The following is an 18001-nucleotide window of genomic DNA, read 5'->3' as shown; positions in this document are numbered from 1 at the left end:
CATAAACACAAGTTCAGTTCTCAGGCATCAAATACATAATAAGCAGAGCAATGGCATAACTCCATCCCACCTCCAGCTGTTTGACCTTGAGCAGTTCCGCAGTGTAGCAAGCAAAAGACAGTAAACACCTACACAGGAAGATACATGGGGGGGGGGGATGAACAGAGCACAAGGTAACATGTAAAATAGAGCACCCCACTTAATGGCAGCTGGCCCATTGATGTACCTGTCTACATCAATGGGCCAGATTCTCCCTACAGCGAGCTGTGATTATGGATTTTAACAGGGCTCTTTTTGTAGAAAAAGCCCAGCAGGAACTCATTAGCATAACAGGCCACACCCAACAGCAGGAACTCATTAGCATATTGGGCCACACCCCTGACAGCACAGCTCATTAGCACATTAGGACGCACCCCCATGTTACCAGAAGTGTGGTTATCCAGCCACACCCACCTTTTGCTTCTTATTCTGTTTACCTTGTTCGTTGTCAAAACCCAGGGCTTTTTTGTAGCAGGAACTCCTTTGCATGTTAGGCCACACACCCCTAATGTAGCCAATCCTAATGAGTTTCTGCTGTTGGGTGTGATCTATTATGCTAATGAGTTCCTGCTGGGCGTGGCCAACTTGGGAGCCAGCCGGAACTCTGTTCCTGTGCGTTCCTGCCCAAAAATAGCCCTGATTTTATATCTGTTTATAATATGTTTTCAATTTTATTGTATTTATTGAAATGTTGTATTTATTGAAATGTTCCCCTGAGCCCGTTCACCAGGATGGGCGGGGATATAAATGCAAAAAATAAATAATAAAATAAATACAACTGGTGGGGGGATCTAACATCTGTTAACTTGAAGGTGCAATTGGTGTCTTATTGGGATAATCTAACCTAACTTTATCGTCTGACTTTATGAGCTTGTCTTTAATGAAGGATAAGTAGAAAAATTTTAAAAACAAAACTGAAAACTGGGGAGAAGGGAGTTGTGTGCACCTTGCATAAGGACAGTCAGTCAGCCGGGGCAATCCTGGTCTCCTTTCCCCTCCCACGCAGGTGCTAAATGCTTCTTGACTTCACCACCAGTCATGACTTTGTCTTGTACTTCAGGCGAAGCAACAGCATTTCTAAGTCGCCTGGCCCCAGCTCCCCAAAGGAACCACTCATCCTCAGCCGTGACATTAGTCGTTCTGAATCCCTCCGCTCCACAACCAGCTGCTCCCAACAGATCTTCCGGCCTTGTGATCTGATCCACGGCGAGGTGTTGGGGAAAGGCTTCTTTGGCCAAGCTATCAAGGTGAGATGGTGGAGAAACTTGTACATACTGGAATATCAACTGGCTTTTGGGTATCTGTATCTCAACAAAAGCTGGCCATTTTGCTTTCTCCAGAGCTAATTCTTGGTGCTCATCTGAAGCCTCCTAATGGCTTTGCTTTGTTCACTCCTCCTTATATTGTCCTTCATATGGGTGATGCAGCTGGCATTGATTATCGGGTTTCTTTTTGCTCTTTCTGTAGAACACCTTGCTTTACGTCAGCCTAGTTAAATGGAGTGGGTGAGAAGAAGAGCCTGCTTGGCTATATTTACTGCAGTGATATGGATATTCCATGTAAAATGGTGATTTTTTAAAGCTGAAAATCTGCAGCTAATGGGAACTTGATTGGCAAGTGATCAGTATGATCTGCTTTCAGAGTTCCTGTTTTGAGTCCAAATCTGCTGTTGGGGGGAAATGTTCTTGGTCTGCGCTCTATTTATTCAGAAGCTCAGACTCTCTGTACTCTGTACTCTTGAGGAGAGTAAAAATGCTAGGGGAGTGAAAGGGAAGAGGCGGAGGACAGAGGACAGTTTGAGAAGGCTGGAATGAAGAGGCAAATTCGTAACCATTTCGAGGGCAAAGCTGATCTTTCCCTTTGCTGGAAGGAAGGAGTTGCAGCTGCCTTGGTCCTCTGTCCAGTGACTGGGCCATATTATATTTTTTCTTTGTTTTTATAGGTGCAGGGTAACTCATACGAAAGAACTGTATTTTTTTAAATTCCCCCTCTTCTCCCTTGCACTTGTTTGTCCTGGGGGGGGGGAGAACTCCGCCTCACCCCGTGGGTTGTCCCCATCACCCCGTGTCAGAATTCCAAAGGTGCCCACAGGCTTTAAAAGGTTGGGTGGCCCTGCTCTAGAAAATAGTCGTGGTTCCTGTTTTCTGGAATGATTGAAACTGCAGGTCAGATGACAAGTCTGCTTCTCGAATGCAAAGTGGCAAACTTGAATTTTGCCAGCCGGAATTCATCAGCCCCCTCCCCCCACCAATCTTCTGCTTTTCTTACTGCGACTGTTGCTTTAAGGAGAGTTGCTGGATTCTACTGACAGCCCAAAGAGCTGAATCCAGCACAAGGGATCGGGGAAGAATTGCAGCTTCCTCTGGCTGTGTCCTAATAAATGGGGACTGGCCTGACTATGGCCGCGTTCTGGCTTCAGGCGCCTTTCTTTACTAACAAGCTTGTTTCGTCCTCTTCTCTGGGTAGGCAAATAACAGTCCCAGGTAAGCTGGATCTTCTTCTCTCTCCATCTGCAGCATGCCTAGTCTTGTGCATTCTGATTGGGTTTACAGTCCATTGACAAATTGTGATCTCATGCTTGTGGATGCCCTGCTATGAAATCCCCCGGGCCAAGTGTGTAAAAAAGACAAAAGTGAGAACTGGAGGTGTGCATGATAACGCGTGATGATTTAAAGCTGGTCTCAATGCTGAATTCTGACAGCCTGGTGGGCAATTCTTCCACCACCACCCCGCTCCCTTCTCACTTCCAGCCATTGCCCAAAACCAAATAAAGCCCAATTGCCCATTAAGCTGAAGTGGCCTGGTGACAAAAGAGGCTGAACTGTGAACCACGGAATCCAGGTTGGCTTATTACATTTTTAATCTTTCCCTCCCACCAGTGAGCGCAGAACATCTGTGGTTCTTCCTCTCCCACCCACCCTCCCTTCCTCACACATTTTTGTCCTTGATTGTTTTATCACAGCAAACCTGTGAGGTAGGTTAGACTGAGAGAGGACCGAGTCAGAGTTGCCCAGTGAGCTTCATGGCAGGGCGGGGCACTGACCCCAGTCTCCCTGGTTCATCTCCAGGCCAGCACTCTAGCCACTGTGTTGTCTGGCTTCAACCCTCACTTCTTCAGACAAGCCTCCCCTGGCAATAGCCAAATAACATGCAGTGGCATAATGTGAGCAAGGGGCTTTGGAGAACTCAGAGTACTATCTAAGTACCATCATGTCTCCTCCTAATAGTAAAGTGGCTGGCAGAAACTGTGTTAACTCACAGAAAAACTGGGAGTTTCTATATGCTTGGGAACTCTCCAGGTATGTGGCAAAATACAAGTTAGTATATTAAACAAAGAAGAGACCCCCCCCCAAAAAAAAACACCTGTGTGGTACACTGGGCATGGCCAGGAACCATAGAATATGAGACCAATTATTCCAATTGGGAATTGTTTTAAGAAAGAGGGAAGTGAAAACTGGCTTGTACAAGCTGTTCAGATAGAATCCCAGAGGAGTTTTCTGCATATTAGGGGGAAACCCACATATGCAGATTTTTTTTTGCCCTTAGGTCCACATTTCCCCCCCCAAACAGTGATAATGAGGATTGTACATACCCCAGTCCCTGTCCTCAGTAAGCATTTTGCCTGCAGGGCGAAAAGGAGAGAGGGAAGAATTCCCTGGAGTGCTGACAAAGGGAGATGAAGACCCACCTTCTCCTACCCTGCTTTTAACAAAAGCACAATGGGTTGGAGCTTGAGACTTTAGTCTAGATCTTTGCAAGACTAGATCCCAACAAAAGCGTTGTGTGATTAGTCTCATAGCCTTGCAAGGGCTCAAGAATTTCCAAGCATGTTCCCCCCACACACTTTTGAAAAGCTCTGGGGCAGTTATCTCACCATGAATGTATTGGGGTTGGGTTAGTAGACTTAGGAAGTGTGCTGCTCTCCCTTTTTTAAAGCAAAATTGTAGCACCCGTTCCCCATGTACATATTATTGCTGGGCATTTTTTCTGATGGAACACCTTGACTGTGCACCCTACTGTCTTGACTGAAACTAAAGCTAAGTGCATGTAAATGGGACTGAATGCATGTCCTTCCCGTTTATCCCTGCATCCGCTTCTCTACCCTTCAGCTCTCTTATGTCAGATTTGTGACGGTAAGCTTCTCAGGGTGGGAACCGGTTTTGTATTCTTTGCAACTCTCTCAGCATCGATAGTAGGAGCTCCTCGCCCGAAAGTGAGGTGCTGTGAGTGTGGAGCCACCCTCCCCCCCATTTTGCAAAACTCTCTCTGCGGTACTTTGATATGCAAAGGTGCTCTTATATTCCAGGCAGGGTGAGCTTCCATTGAAGGTGCTTCCATTGACTCTGCAAAACACCAGGGCTGGAGTTTGAGGGGAGCAGCCCCAGTTCAAGAACCTCTTGTCTTTGAACTATTCTTGTATGATCCAGGGATGGAGCTCTTAAGGGTATCCTTGGCCGCTTGTTACAGCTCTTGTGGGAAGCTGTTGTAATTCCCTTAAGAGTGTGAGGCTTTTGCATGTTTAAAATACAAAATAAAATTACTGAGGGTTTTAATGCCATCCTTCTGTGGAAATCTAAGTTATAGTGTTGAAAGAATTATTTGTCTTGTTCTTACACTTAAGCCCCTTTCACACACCTGTAGCTCCCTTGCTGGCAAGGAAGAACCACAATGGGGTCGGAAAGACCTGTAAAGTCAGTCCCATCCACACAGTCTTGGTATTCATGAGTATGTCACAGCCACATGGGAGTGTGCCTGCACACATAATTGGAGGGGGGGCCTTCAACTCTGAGGACGGAGAGGTAAGTTTCCAGGTCTTGTGCAAACTGTGCACGGATGCAAACCTATTCCTTGAGTCATGCAAGCATCAGGTTGGCATTCTGGTGTGCCTGCATTCATGAGCCACACTTCTTTGGGTTTTGTGGGCTGAGCCATGATGAACTGTTGCATGTACGTGGCAAAATGTGCATGCTGGTGCGTGCACTATTGAAGACCTAGTATTCCCTGTTGTGGGGAGGGGAAGGGAAAGGAGTTTGTAAGCCGCTCTGAGACTCCGAGTGAAGGGCGGGGTATAAATCCAATCTCCTCTTCTTCTTTTTCTCTTCTTGTGCAAACTGTGCACGAATGCAAACTTATTCCTTGAGTCATGCAAGCAACAGGTTGGCATTCCGGTGTGCCTGCATTCATGAGCCACACTTCTTTGGGTTTTGTGGGCTGAGCCATGATGAACTGTTGCATGTACGTGGCAAAATGTGCATGCTGGTGCGTGCACTATTGAAGACTTAGTATTCCTTCCTGTGTCCATTTGTCATAATGGCTTTTCATTTTGAGTTCCTGAAGACCTCCATTATATCATTAGGGCAGCCAGGGTGGGCGGGTAGCCTGGAATTAGCAGACCCAAAAGAGTGAAGCCAGCCTTAGGTGTGGTTTTTTAAATCCTCTGCAGAATCCCATCCTGGGCTGCATCTCTTGGTTTGGGCAATATTTGTAATTCTCCTGCATCTCTTTCTTCAGTAGAGAGTAGGTGTAGCACACACCAGAGGAACATGAGCTATGAAGCCACTTCAGATCTCACCTCTGCTGTGAACTGCACAGAGTGGTCTTGGGCAAGCTTTGCACCTTTGCTCCTCTGCACCCTCTCTGCAATGTGAGGCATGATACTGCTGGCCTCTCTCCACAGCGTTCGGACTGAAGCCTTGGAGCCCTGTAAGGATTTATACAAGTGCTGTGTATCGCTCAAACAAGTCTTATAGCGCCTTAAATATTATTTTTATTATTGATTATGATTCAGGTGACTCACAAAGCAACAGGCCAAGTGATGGTGATGAAGGAGCTGATCCGCTGTGACGAGGAGACGCAAAAGACCTTCTTGACGGAGGTAGGCACAGTCCATGGCAGAAGCGTAGGCTGCCTCTGGTACTCCCATGGCACTTTTTGTCCAGAGTGAGATGCACGCATCCTACTAAGAAATGATTTCCTGTTGGAGCACATGGGAAGAGGGCACAAGGCTGTTGAGCTGTCCGTGGTACACTCGGAGTTAGGTTAGCAAGCTTGGGTTTGGGTTCTTGTCTGGACTTGTGCAACCTTACTTGAATGCTGTGGCGCCTGGCATTTTCCCTCACGTCTGAAGCAGGACAGAGTCGTGAAATAGGTCAGTGTGTGTCTACTTTCAGGTGCCAGGATCTATACCGACCTCTCCTGGTGTGATCTGGGGTTGTTGTGTGTCTTCTCAGGTGAAGGTGATGCGCAGTTTAGACCACCCCAATGTGCTGAAGTTCATTGGTGTGTTATACAAGGACAAGAAACTGAATCTTCTGACCGAGTACATCGAAGGAGGGACCCTGAAGGACTTTCTCCGGAATGTGGTGAGTTAAGCTAGCAAAGAACTGAAAAGGCAGCTGAAGTGGGACGAGGCAGTCTTGGGGTGGCTGGGTGGCTTTTGGAGAAAAAGGCAGGCAAGCCGTGGCAGTTAGCTGGCTATTAAAGCATTTATTTTATAAAGGATTTAGGGTTTTTTTAAAAAAAAACAACCCAGCAAAATGAGGGTGGGGGGAGATATTATAGGGTGGCACATCTCCTGCTGGGGGGAGATATTATAGGGTGGCACATCTGTGAGCTGAACTTTTAGCAGCTGTCCACCAATACCTGATACGCTGTTATGCTTCTTTTTGTTGTTTTTGCCATCAAGTCACAGCTGACTTATGGTGACCCCATAAGGTTTTCAAGGCAAGAGTCGTTCAGAGGTGGTTTGCCATTGCTTGCCTCTGCGTAGCAACCCTGGACTTCCTTGGAGGTCTCCCATCCAAATACCGGTCAGGGCTTCTTAGGTAGTCACATTTTTACTTATGTCTACAAAAAGCAAGCTATTGGAGGCTGTCTTTTATTTTGTAGGATCCAATGCCCTGGGAGCAGAAGGTCAGCTTTGCCAAAGGAATTGCCTCGGGAATGGTGAGTCACCTCTCCCAGATGTCCACTGTAAACCTGATTAGATTTGCAGCCTGTTCCACCTTGGAGGCCTGGGAAATGCAAGGTAGCATGTGAGACTTAAGCTGTCTCTCCTCCCTAAAATTTAGTGTAATAACTGCATTTTGTGATGTTCCAGTAGCCACCTCACCGGCTCAGGAAGACCTGGACTAGGGAACAATTTCCGGAATTAATACTTGCTGCTTAGGCTGCCTCTTAAGTTATGTGCCGCACCAGAGCATTTCCACAAGCCACAATCGCCATGAAATGGTAGAACGGCAAGGATTGTACTGGACCGTTGCTGTGCTGGAGATGAGTGGGTGCTGCCTTCCTGGATCCCACATAGTGGGTGCAGTGGTCTTCCCGTTCAGTAAGACAAAGTATTCACCTGAGTCTTTTCGGTCAGTTCCCTCCCAGGAATCAGGGAGCCATTACCTGTCATTTGCACACAGGGAGCTTTTCACTTGTCTCCAGGACTTCATTCTCAGCCACCCATTCACCTATGAGGATGGCAGGGGAAGAGCCATAAAGGCTCTATAGCTGGAGGAACTTGGCCCATAGGAAGCTTGCAAAGCATACAGGTCTCACTTGACAAAATGGTACGTTCTAAATGCATCTGTTCCTGCATCTCTCTCTCTCTGCAGGCTTATCTGCATTCGATGCGCATCATTCACCGAGACCTGAATTCTCATAACTGCCTGATCAAAATGGTGAGTCCCTGCTGCTGCTTGTGTCCTTTTTCCAATTAGTTGTTGGCTTTTTACCCAAAACTGCTTCTTAAACGTCAGGAAGTATTTTCTCTCTTTAGTCTGCAATCAGCAGAACACTTAGCTGAGAATAAGACAGTTGAACGTGATGAGATTGATTTCCACGTAAACATGCATAAGGATTGGGCTGCAAAGGTTATGACTGTAGGTGCTTTATTTGGGTTCCCCTAATTAGTCTTCAGTGAGAGTTTTGGCTGATCTGCTTGCCCTCTGATTGGTCTCATCGTTCATTCTTTTCCTATAGCTCAGTGCTGTCATCTTGGATGAATGCACAAGGGGATTCTCTCTCTTTGAGCATCTGACCAGCATAGCAGCAGTTGTTGTCTAGCTGCCATCACAGTTTCTAAGCTGTTTGCGAGTGCATGAGAATCTTGTTCGGGGTAGAGCATAGGCTCTGCACATCCAAGCCTCTGAATTGATATCCCTGGTATTTTCCTGCTGGGGAAGAAAAGAAGGATCTTGGGTAGAGAATCCCCCTCTCTCAGACACTGGAGAGTTGCTACCAGTCATAGTCTGGATTAGATGGCCCGTTGGCATGGTTTGGTGTAAGGCAGTTGTACATTCTGCAGTTGAAGGTGTTTTAGTAGTACAGAGGAATGCATGCTGCTCACATCTTGGGTTTCTTTAAGCCTAGTCTTAGTGGTGCCATGTGGCCTGAAGTAATCTGTTTGCCCCCCCCCCCCCAGCCCCCTCTCCCAAGTCTCCCCTCTCTGCCACCCTGTGGGCCTCATGGATTCTCGAAGGCACTTCACAATTAACTCAGTTTAGTATGGTGTCCATGGTTACAGCTAGACTAGTGCTAGGAAGACAAGTTCTTATCCTGAATCTACTGGAGTAACCTTGGGCCAGTCGCTGTCTCTCAGCCTAACCTTCCTCAGAGCTGTGGTGATAAAACAGGAGGAGGGGATTCTTGTTTGCTGCCCTGAACTTTTGAAAGGAACAGGAGAGTGAAAATATATATTTTCTAAAAATCACATGCTTATGACACTGATGGGGGAGCTGGAGGAGGGGGCCTGATGGGTCATGTCTGAGGAGAGTCGGGATAACGTCTGGTGCTCTTTTCTGGCTCCAGGACAAAACAGTTGTGGTTGCTGACTTTGGCCTGTCCAGGCTGATTGTGGAAGAGAAGAAGAAGCCGATCCTGGAAAAGCCATCAGCCAAGAAGCGAACTTTGCGCAAGAGTGACCGGAAAAAGCGCTACACTGTTGTTGGGAACCCCTACTGGATGGCACCAGAGATGTTGAATGGTAAGGGGTCTGACCTGTGGCAGGTGCCATTACTGGATGCTTCTACATGGCTGCCTGGAGCTTCAGACCTCCAGATACTCTAGTACACCTCCGCTTTATATAGCAGCTTGCCGGTTTGTTTCAGCTCCCACCGGTTTCAGTAACAGTTAACAAACAAAAAACAGGTGAGCTGCACAGTAATTAGAAACTGTGCAAAACAACAAACTGTGCAAAATAATATGCAAATTGGCATAAATTAAATGTTCAATATTTTTATGTTCAATATTTTTATAATATTTGTATTTCACATGTGCCAATTATCAAATACATTCAACTGTAAATATATATAATAATCTGAATTAACAATAAACTCAAACTGCAATAAGTGCAAAACAAAGTAGTTGTGACAAGAATCTTTTTACAAACAGAACAGAGTTCTCCAGTTCACTGGCAACTTCAAAGAAAGATACTGAGGAATGAATGAATGTAACCAATCTGTTTTACATTTCTATAGATGTAAACCTAGTGGGCTCCATGATAAACATACCAAAGCAATCATTCCAATTTTTCTTGCAGGATCACAAGACCAATCTGTTTTACATTTCCATAGGTGTAATCCTGGTGGGCTCTGTAACCAACATATTAAGGCAATCACTTCAATGTTTCTTGTAGAAAACCACAAGACTACGCATGAGCCAGCTACTCAATCCCTGTTTCACCCAAGCTTCTTCAAAATCAGGATTATTTACAGAACAAGGAGGCCCCTATTAGTATTTTAAATTTTCTTTCAAGAAGGGCTAAAGCATCAGCAATTTTACAGACGTCTCCAAATTATTACAGCAACAGTTAAGGCATAACTCATCTTGTGTTGCATGCAGAAGGTCCTGTTTTTAGTGCCTAGCATCTGCAGCTGAATCACTTCTGATGGCAGCTTTGGAAAGATCTTTTTCTGTGTAAGACCCTGAAGTCCTGCTGCAGCCAGAGTAGAAAACATGTGGCGCGACAGACCAATAGCTTGAGACAGTAGAAAGCTCCAGATGTGTAAAGAGACAGCCTGCTACAATGGGAGACTGAGGTTCAGATCTCCCCTCCACTCTGGGTGCCTTTGGGCAAATTGCAGCCTAATCTCTATCCCCCAGGCAGAAATGGGGAAGGAGAACTATGTACACTACCCTGAACTCCTTGAAGGGGGATAAAAATGTACCCAGATAGATAAAGTGGCACAAGTACTCTGAAGAACTTTGGGGGGAGGGGGGGCAGTATCAAGTTAAGGTCCACATAGTCCAGTATTTTTTCCAAGTATCTCAACAGCCAGTAGACCCTAGATCTTGGCATATGATTCACTGTCAGATCATAGCCTACCTATAGCAGTCAACCCTTGTTCTGTATCCTCGGTGTCCGGCCCTTCAGCAATATACTGTCCGTGTGTTCATGGAGTTTTCATTTGACTGTTGTTGCTAGTCACTCTGACCCTCTCCTCAATTAATCTGCCTGTATGAAGGTCCCGTTTGGCTGTAAATCCTCAGGCAAGTCAATACCTCTCCACCTTATCTAGTTGAGAGAGTTGTAGAATTGCTGTAAGAGTCAAATGAGGGAGGGGATAAACTTCTATCCTGTTCCTGAGCTACACGGAGGAAAGGTAGGATGCCAGTTATATATATATATATACTCTCTGATACAGCCCAGGGGAATGTTCATCCTGTGCTCAGCTGCTCCCACATCCATGTGGCTTGGTTCTTAATTAATCTTTTATATATTTATACAGGACAGAGCTATGATGAGACAGTGGATATCTTTTCTTTTGGCATTGTACTCTGTGAGGTAAGTCCTAGCTATAGTGGAACTAACAGAATATCTGATCTCCACGAAGGGTGGGGAGCACAGCACACTCCAAGACAACAGCCTTTTCAACCAACATTTCCTCTATTAGTCTAGTTTAATTTGGCCCCTTAACTAGGATGAATGGGCCCCGGCCTAGGAGAGAGGCAGATGTCTCTGGAGGCATAGATTGGGATTATTCTCAGAATGTTTAGGACACTGAACTCCAACATTGTGGACTTTCTCAGCAAGTGGTTCTACTTAAGTGATGACCCTAGGTGATACCACAGATCCCCATGGGACTGCACAACATAAATCCTGTGTGCCAGTGTGACCAGAGCCAGTGTGATGTAGTGGTCAGGGTGCTGGATTAGGGCCTGGGAGATCCAGGTTCAAATTCCCAGTCTGCAGTGGAAGCTTGATGGGTGGCCACACCCTTTTGGCCTCACCTACTTCTCAGTGATGATAAAATGGAGGAGAGGAGAGAACGGTGAAAGCCACTTTGGGTCCCCTCAGGGAGAAAGGTAGTATGTGAATGAAATACCATAAAATAAAATAAAATCCCAAGGGTTCAGAAACCCCAGTTACGGCCCTCTAACCACAATTAAAAAACAAAGAATTATGCCATTCTATGGCTCTCATAAGAGAAGCCAGTGTTGGATCAGGCCAATGGTCCATCCAGTCCAACACTGTCACACAGTGGCCAAAAATACCAGATGCCATCAGGAGGTCCATCAGTGGGGCCAGGAGGACACTAGAAGCCCTCCCACTGTTGCCCTGCCCCCCAAGCACCAAGAATACAGAGCATCACTTGCCCCAGACTGAGAGTTCCTATCTATACCTTGTGGCTAATAGCCACTGGTGGACCTCCCCTAATAGCATTCTCCAAGTGCTATAACAGAATCTAATGGTCCACTGAGGTTGCTAATAGATCAAGCAGTACTAGTGGACCTATGCATCTTATCCACTGACAGGTGGCTATTGTCCACCACAGCAGTCAAAACCATTTCTGCATCATAGGTTACCCTTTAAATCTGGTTTCAGGCTTAATGGCAGATGGTTGATCTGATCACCTTCAGTCGCTGTGCTGCTACCGTTTTAGTCCCCCTCCCAAGGAAGGGCAAGATTGAAACTGGCGTATCATTCCTATGACCCCAGTGAACTGTGCTGCTTCCAGTGATGAAGCAGAAATTTCCTTGTTCGGCCTGAAAGATTAAGAACATAAAGCTGGGGGACAGTCTCTTGAGGTCTTCTTTAGTTCTCTACATTCAGGCAAAGATTTCTGACTCTCTATTCCCACCACACCCCATCCCAAAAGAAGCCGGGCTACTTGTTATGCTTCTCACATATCCTTTGCTAGATCACTCTTTGCATTGTCGCATTGGCTGCTTCATAGTCTTTGAAAGCCCTTCACAGACTGGGACACATGTGGGTGCAGGACTGTTTCTTGCAGCTTGTACCCATGCAGACTTCATCAGCATCTCCTTTCTGTTTCCTCCTGTAGGTTGGTTAAAACTGCCACCACACAGCCTTATGTTTGTCTCAGCAGTAGCCCCCACATTGCAGAATAGGCTTCCTGAATATGTCAGACGGGCATCACTCTTCTGATTTTGCTTTTTTAAGGAAGCTCTCAAGCAGGAGGGCTTTTGAAGATGGCTAGCGGACTTTGATTTTTATTTTTATTTTACTCAAACAAACAAACAAATTTATTAAGAACAGTCATAAGACCAGCAAAATAAACCAAAATAGTACAACACCGAGTCTACGACATAGAATCCTTGCAGCCTTAAATACTAAAATACGAAACCGGTCAATTCCTTCATTAATGGCTCGAGTTACAGTACATTCTACGCTTTTTAATTACCAGATAACAATATTTAGCAACATTGCGTGAAACAGAATCATAAGTATCGGCCAATAAGAACTTCATCAAACATTCCTCGGCATATGTAAGATAATTAGCCAAGGGTTTAAAACGTGAGAGAAGGGGTATCAACAACTGCTGTCTCTCTTCGTCGTACATAGGACAATGGAATAATATATGGGAGGCCGACTCCACCTGTTCTAACAAACAGGAGCAAATTCTCTGGTGCATGGGAGTCCGGGTATATCTACCATAAAGTACTGCTGAGGGTAACGCATCAAGCCGTGCTCTAGTAAATGCCCATCTATGGTTAGGGTTTTTTATGAGTCCAAGGTAGGATGCGACATTTAAACTTGGTCCCAGCTTTAGCCTTTTATAATAGGAAGGTAGGGCTGCATAGTTTTTATTTTTATTTTACTCCCACCATGTTGTATTCTATTGCTAGCACTGTATTGTTTTGTTTTTAGATTTAATTTATTGTAATTTTAACTGAGAAACTGTTTTATCAGTAATAATGTTGTGAGCCGCCCTGAGCCTGCTGCGGTGGGGAGGGTGGGATAGAAGCCAAATAAATTAAATAAATAAATTTTATTGCTCTGGTATTTGGGGTTTTTATTTATATTAAGGCTTGTAATAGAGTGTGTCTAATTTTAAATGTCCTTATTAACTGCTCTGAATACTTTATTGAAGTAAAGTGGGCTTAAGGATGAGAATCAAAAGTCCGCATGGTCAAAGCAATGGTATTCCCAGTAGTCATGTATGGCTGCGAGAGTTGGACTATAAGGAAGGCCGAGCGCCGAAGAATAGATTCTTTTGAACTATGGTGCTGGAGAAGACTCTTGAGAGTCCCTTGGACTGCAAGAAGAACAAATCAGTCAATCCTAAAAGAAATCAACCCTGACTGTTCCCTGGAAGGCCAGATAATGAAACTGAAGCTCAAATACTTTGGCCACCAAATGAGAAGGGAGCACTCACTGGAGAACACCCTGATGCTGGGAAAGATTGAAGATCAAAGAAGACAGGGACGGCAAAGGATGAGATGGTTAGACAGTGTCATAGATGCAACAAACATGAAATTGAGCCAACTTCAGAGGACGGCAGAAGACAGGAAGGCCTGGCGGGATCTGGTCCATGGGGTCGCAAAAAGTCGGACTCGACTGTGCGACTGAACAACAACAACAAAGGATGAGAACAGATGAAGGAGAGGGGAAGATCCTTTGGAAGTTCCCCAAAGTCATTTCACTGGCCTGGTAGAGACACATTAAGAGCACCTCTGCCTGAGCCAGAGACAAGTAGGACTAAGGAGCCAAGCAGTGCGCGGCCTCGCTGCACTGACCTGATCAGGTTTAGGATCGTTTACCCACACTGAGATAACCTGTTCTTTTGTCTAGTTGGTCTAATTCCTCCCATCATCCGAGATTGCAGTACTGCCGCATCCCAGTTCTGTCAGATCTTTATAAAGACCCGTTAACTGCTTCTGCTTTCTCCTCTCTAGATCATAGGACAGGTGTATGCTGATCCAGATTGCCTCCCTCGCACACTGGATTTTGGACTCAATGTGAAGCTCTTTTGGGAGAAGTTTGTTCCTGCAGACTGCCCTCCTGCTTTCTTCCCTCTGGCAGCCATCTGCTGCAGGCTCGAGCCAGAGAGTAGGTAAGACTTTGATCCACCTGTGATGGGGGGATGCAGATGCCTTTGACAAAGGGGAGTCTGGGTGCTGTTTAGTTCTTAGGCACCATCCTTTTTAAAATAACTGTATAATGCTCCAAAGGTTGCATGGCAGTTGATGAAGGCATTTCTGTCTCACAACTGCATTGCCAGTTTGGCAAGTAGGCTCTCTTGTTGTAGTCCAGGCTTTGTGCTTGGCTGCTGTGTTCACCATTAGATGTCATTTTGGGCCTCCGGCATAATTAATTCTGGCAATGGCAGCTTTCAGTGGAGGGCAAGGAAGCTCTGCAAAATAAGATCATGAGTGAGGGGGCTTCTAAAAGCTCCAAGGCTCTAATAATTCTTCCTTGGTCCAGGCCAATTGCTGGTCAGCTCATTCCTCCTGCCCTACCTTTCTTCCCCATCTTTTTAAAAAAGGAAGGTAGTTGTCTACATTTGACAGTGTTCGTAAAACATTTCATTGTCACAGGAGAACTTAAAGCACAAAAGCAGTATAACCTGTCAAATTCTATTTTCACAATATTGATTGATTTCTGAGCGAAGTCTTTATCTGCAGTTCATTTTGCAGGCTGCATTTTTAAAAAACTCCATGAGTTAATGTGCAATTCGCTCAGATTGCTGCAGAGTCCTTGCAGAGTTTAGTTTTTGGGGTCCAAGAATTTTGTTGCTGGGTTTGGGAGTAAGCGAAAGTCCATTCGCTTTGCATGTCTGCCAGCCCCCTAGTGCTGCTGCATTCTGTTTCTGATTGTTGTTTGCATAGTAAACTTAGCTTCCAGTTTGATCTGGAGGCGCTTCCCTTTCCTTCTTGCCAAGGGCAGCTGAGCTACTTTGCTGTTCATAGCTAGACTTCTCTTAACTTCTCTTTCTCTGTCTTTCTCTCCAGGCCCCCATTTTCAAAACTGGAGGATTCTTTTGAAGCTCTCTCTCTTTATCTGGGAGAACTGGGAATCCCTCTTCCCTCAGAACTGGAGGAACTGGACCACAATATCAGCACACAGTATGGGCTGATCCGGGACAAGCTACCTAGCAACCTCACTTAGTCCTTGTGACTTTCTGCATCCTTTCCATCAATGGCAGCTTTTGAAGCAAGAACTGCTCCTCCCACACTACACCAAGGGCATTAATGAGGCCGACACAGTTTTTGGCCTCCTCCTCTCAACTTTGGCTTCTTCCAGCTCTCTCCTGTGGATTTGTGGCACATCCTGGTAGCAGAAGGGGGCTTGCCTGCCAGGGACTTCAGTTACTGACTGGAACTGATTGGAAACACTACCATTGAGGCCTCCTTGGGGGGGGGGGGTTACCTTATTACTGTGGTGCCTTAGAACTTTAATAGACTATGAGGTGTGAAGAAGTGTGGGTGTTCTGGCCCAAGAAAGCACCATGTTTGAGGTGGTAGAACTGTCAGGAACCCAGAAATGTTGCTTCCAGCACTCTGCTTCCCTGATCCAACGGAGCCTGACTAAAGCCCCAGACATTTTGTAGGAAACCTTGCAGGAGTTTTAGCCTTCTGGTTGGACCTCTTGGAATCGGGGAAATGCCTCTGTTGGGGCAGCTCAAACAGAAACACTCTCCATGGCACATTGCCCCACTCCTTGATGCCTGTTCACACTACATCTGCAAATACTGCCAAAGACACATTCCAAAGTGCTGCACAGACCGCTGAGAACCAGATCCCTTCAGCTTGCCCTGCTGTGGTGGCAGCGGCAGAGATCATCCGGAGCTGCACACATCAATGGGAATGGCCCTGTACACTGTTGGGTGAACAGGTGAGGTCATCTCCCAGCTCGAATACCAACAGCGCCCCCCCAAGTGCTTCCCATTTGGAGGTTTCCTTTGTGGCATAATGGGTGTGGAAATGGCAGCTATGTAAGCGAGAGCCTGGTTTGCTGCATTTGAGCATCTTGATATAACTTGTGCCTGGCTTGGGAATGAGATATTTCTCTTATTTGGGACCACTAGCTTTGAAGTTACAGTGCATGGCAATAGTGACTACCTCTGTCCTCCATTTCAGGCCTTGTCAGTCATACCCACCCCTTGCCATCAGGCCGAAACTGCACTCTTGGAACGCTGCTGCCTGTTCTCCTACTGGGTTTTGGCTGTGTCTTTGTATACCTGTTTTCAGAAGAGCAGGAACCATTTGTAGTAATCCTCCTTGGGAAAGTGGCTCATCCACTACATTGTCGACCTTGCCAGATTCCCCTCCCCCATTGTGAGACAGCATCAGAGCTCTTGGGGAAACCCAGGTGGACATCTGCACCTGCTTTTGGTTCTCTTCTCAAAGTAGATTCTTGCAGTTCTTTCCTAACCTAGCCTTGGGTCTTGCTGAAGATTAAGGGGGCCAGAACTTGCTGTTCTGAGTGCTCAAAACTCACGAAGCCTCTTATCCCTAGAGACCCAAGTCTTTTAGGACTTAAGTTTCGCATTTAATCTGTGTTTTTAAGAGACATTGGCCCCTTTGCTGTGGTGGGACAGTGGAGGGAGTTCACCATTGTGTTTATGTGAGATTTTGCTCCCACCCACACATCTTCATAAAATGGAGACCCTTGTCTGTCTTAGGAGAAACTTGGATCACATGTTCAGAAAATTCTGGGCTCTTGTGATTGCACAACAAAATGACTAAATTAAAAGCAATAATAAACTTTATCCTATGAATGCAGAGCTTGTTGGAATTGCATTTTGTATTTAAGAGACCATAGTAGTGTCTAGACCGGGCTGTGTCCTTAGGACAGCAGACTTCTGGTCCTCATAGTTCTAAAGACTGGATGAGGAACTGTGTAGGAGTCTGTGGGAATTTGCAGGCTGATGTAATGGGCAGTGAACACAGATGAGCTGTAGGTCTTGGAATACAGATACAAAAAGGGAGTGCTTTACAGGACCAAGGGTTTGCTACTTTTAAGAGAGGAACTGAAACCCATAGTGTATTTTGCAAATAATGGTGGTTTTGCTTTGCAGCTCTTGTGCTGATAAAGTGTGGTTATTCTTGGTGACAAATGGAAAGGAGGAGGATTCATGTTGTAGATGAGTGGAATCGTACCTTTCACTTCTGAACATAGATTCCTCTACATGTGCCCCATATGGACCTCAGGAAACAGAGCTGCTTTTGAGGAATAAGTCTGGTATTTCTTGGCTAAGTCTAATTACAGGGTTAGATCCTATCAGATTTTCCATTGGCAAAAGAGGAAGAGGCAGCCCATTTTGATCAGCAAAAGGGCTATGCTGGAGGTCATGGGAGCCATGGACAAAAACCACATGACAGGAGCTGCCATGACTATTGGAATGGGGCAAGACTAAGTAGAAACCTGGTAGGATTGAGCCCACCGTCTGTGAGCCTGCAGGGCAGCCTCTCAAAGAGTTGGCTTTCTGTGAAGAAAGGTGTCCTGAATTAAGTTTAAAGTGGATGGAGAGCTGTTCAAGCAGCTATACCTGGAGATTCCAGTTCAGCGAATGGGATTTCTGGACCTTGCCTGAACTGAGCAAAGGTGATTTTGTGCTCCTGTAACAGAGCTAAAATGAATTGGAAGTGTGTGGGTTGTGTTGTTGTTGTTTTTTTAAACATTGGACTTAACCATGAAGGTTTCTTCTCATCAGTGGAATGGAAGGTATCCTTGTATGAGTTGTACCTCCTCCTTAAAAGGAGAGGAATTAAACTACCTTTTGGA

General features: G+C 45.7%; 1 protein-coding gene across 2 annotated transcripts in view; it reads left to right on the top strand.

Annotated features, from left to right (window-relative positions):
* The window catches only part of LIMK2 (LIM domain kinase 2), a 32268-nt gene extending 16625 nt beyond the window's left edge, over positions 1-15643 (top strand). For both annotated transcript variants that reach the window (XM_015429599.1, XM_015429600.1), the window contains exons 7-15: positions 1100-1286; positions 5828-5914; positions 6270-6401; positions 6928-6984; positions 7644-7709; positions 8839-9013; positions 10758-10813; positions 14170-14327; positions 15226-15643. In XM_015429599.1, the coding sequence (XP_015285085.1) occupies positions 1100-1286; positions 5828-5914; positions 6270-6401; positions 6928-6984; positions 7644-7709; positions 8839-9013; positions 10758-10813; positions 14170-14327; positions 15226-15382 (1075 nt within the window). In that variant the 3' untranslated portion in view covers positions 15383-15643. The remainder of the gene's footprint in view (positions 1-1099; positions 1287-5827; positions 5915-6269; positions 6402-6927; positions 6985-7643; positions 7710-8838; positions 9014-10757; positions 10814-14169; positions 14328-15225) is intronic.
* Positions 15644-18001: the final 2358 nt, after the last annotated feature.

The sequence above is a fragment of the Gekko japonicus genome, unplaced genomic scaffold, assembly GCF_001447785.1.
Source record: "Gekko japonicus isolate JY-2015 unplaced genomic scaffold, Gekko_japonicus_V1.1 scaffold409, whole genome shotgun sequence".
NCBI classification, from domain to species: domain Eukaryota; kingdom Metazoa; phylum Chordata; class Lepidosauria; order Squamata; family Gekkonidae; genus Gekko; species Gekko japonicus.
This window is presented reverse-complemented; position numbering and strand designations above follow the sequence as displayed.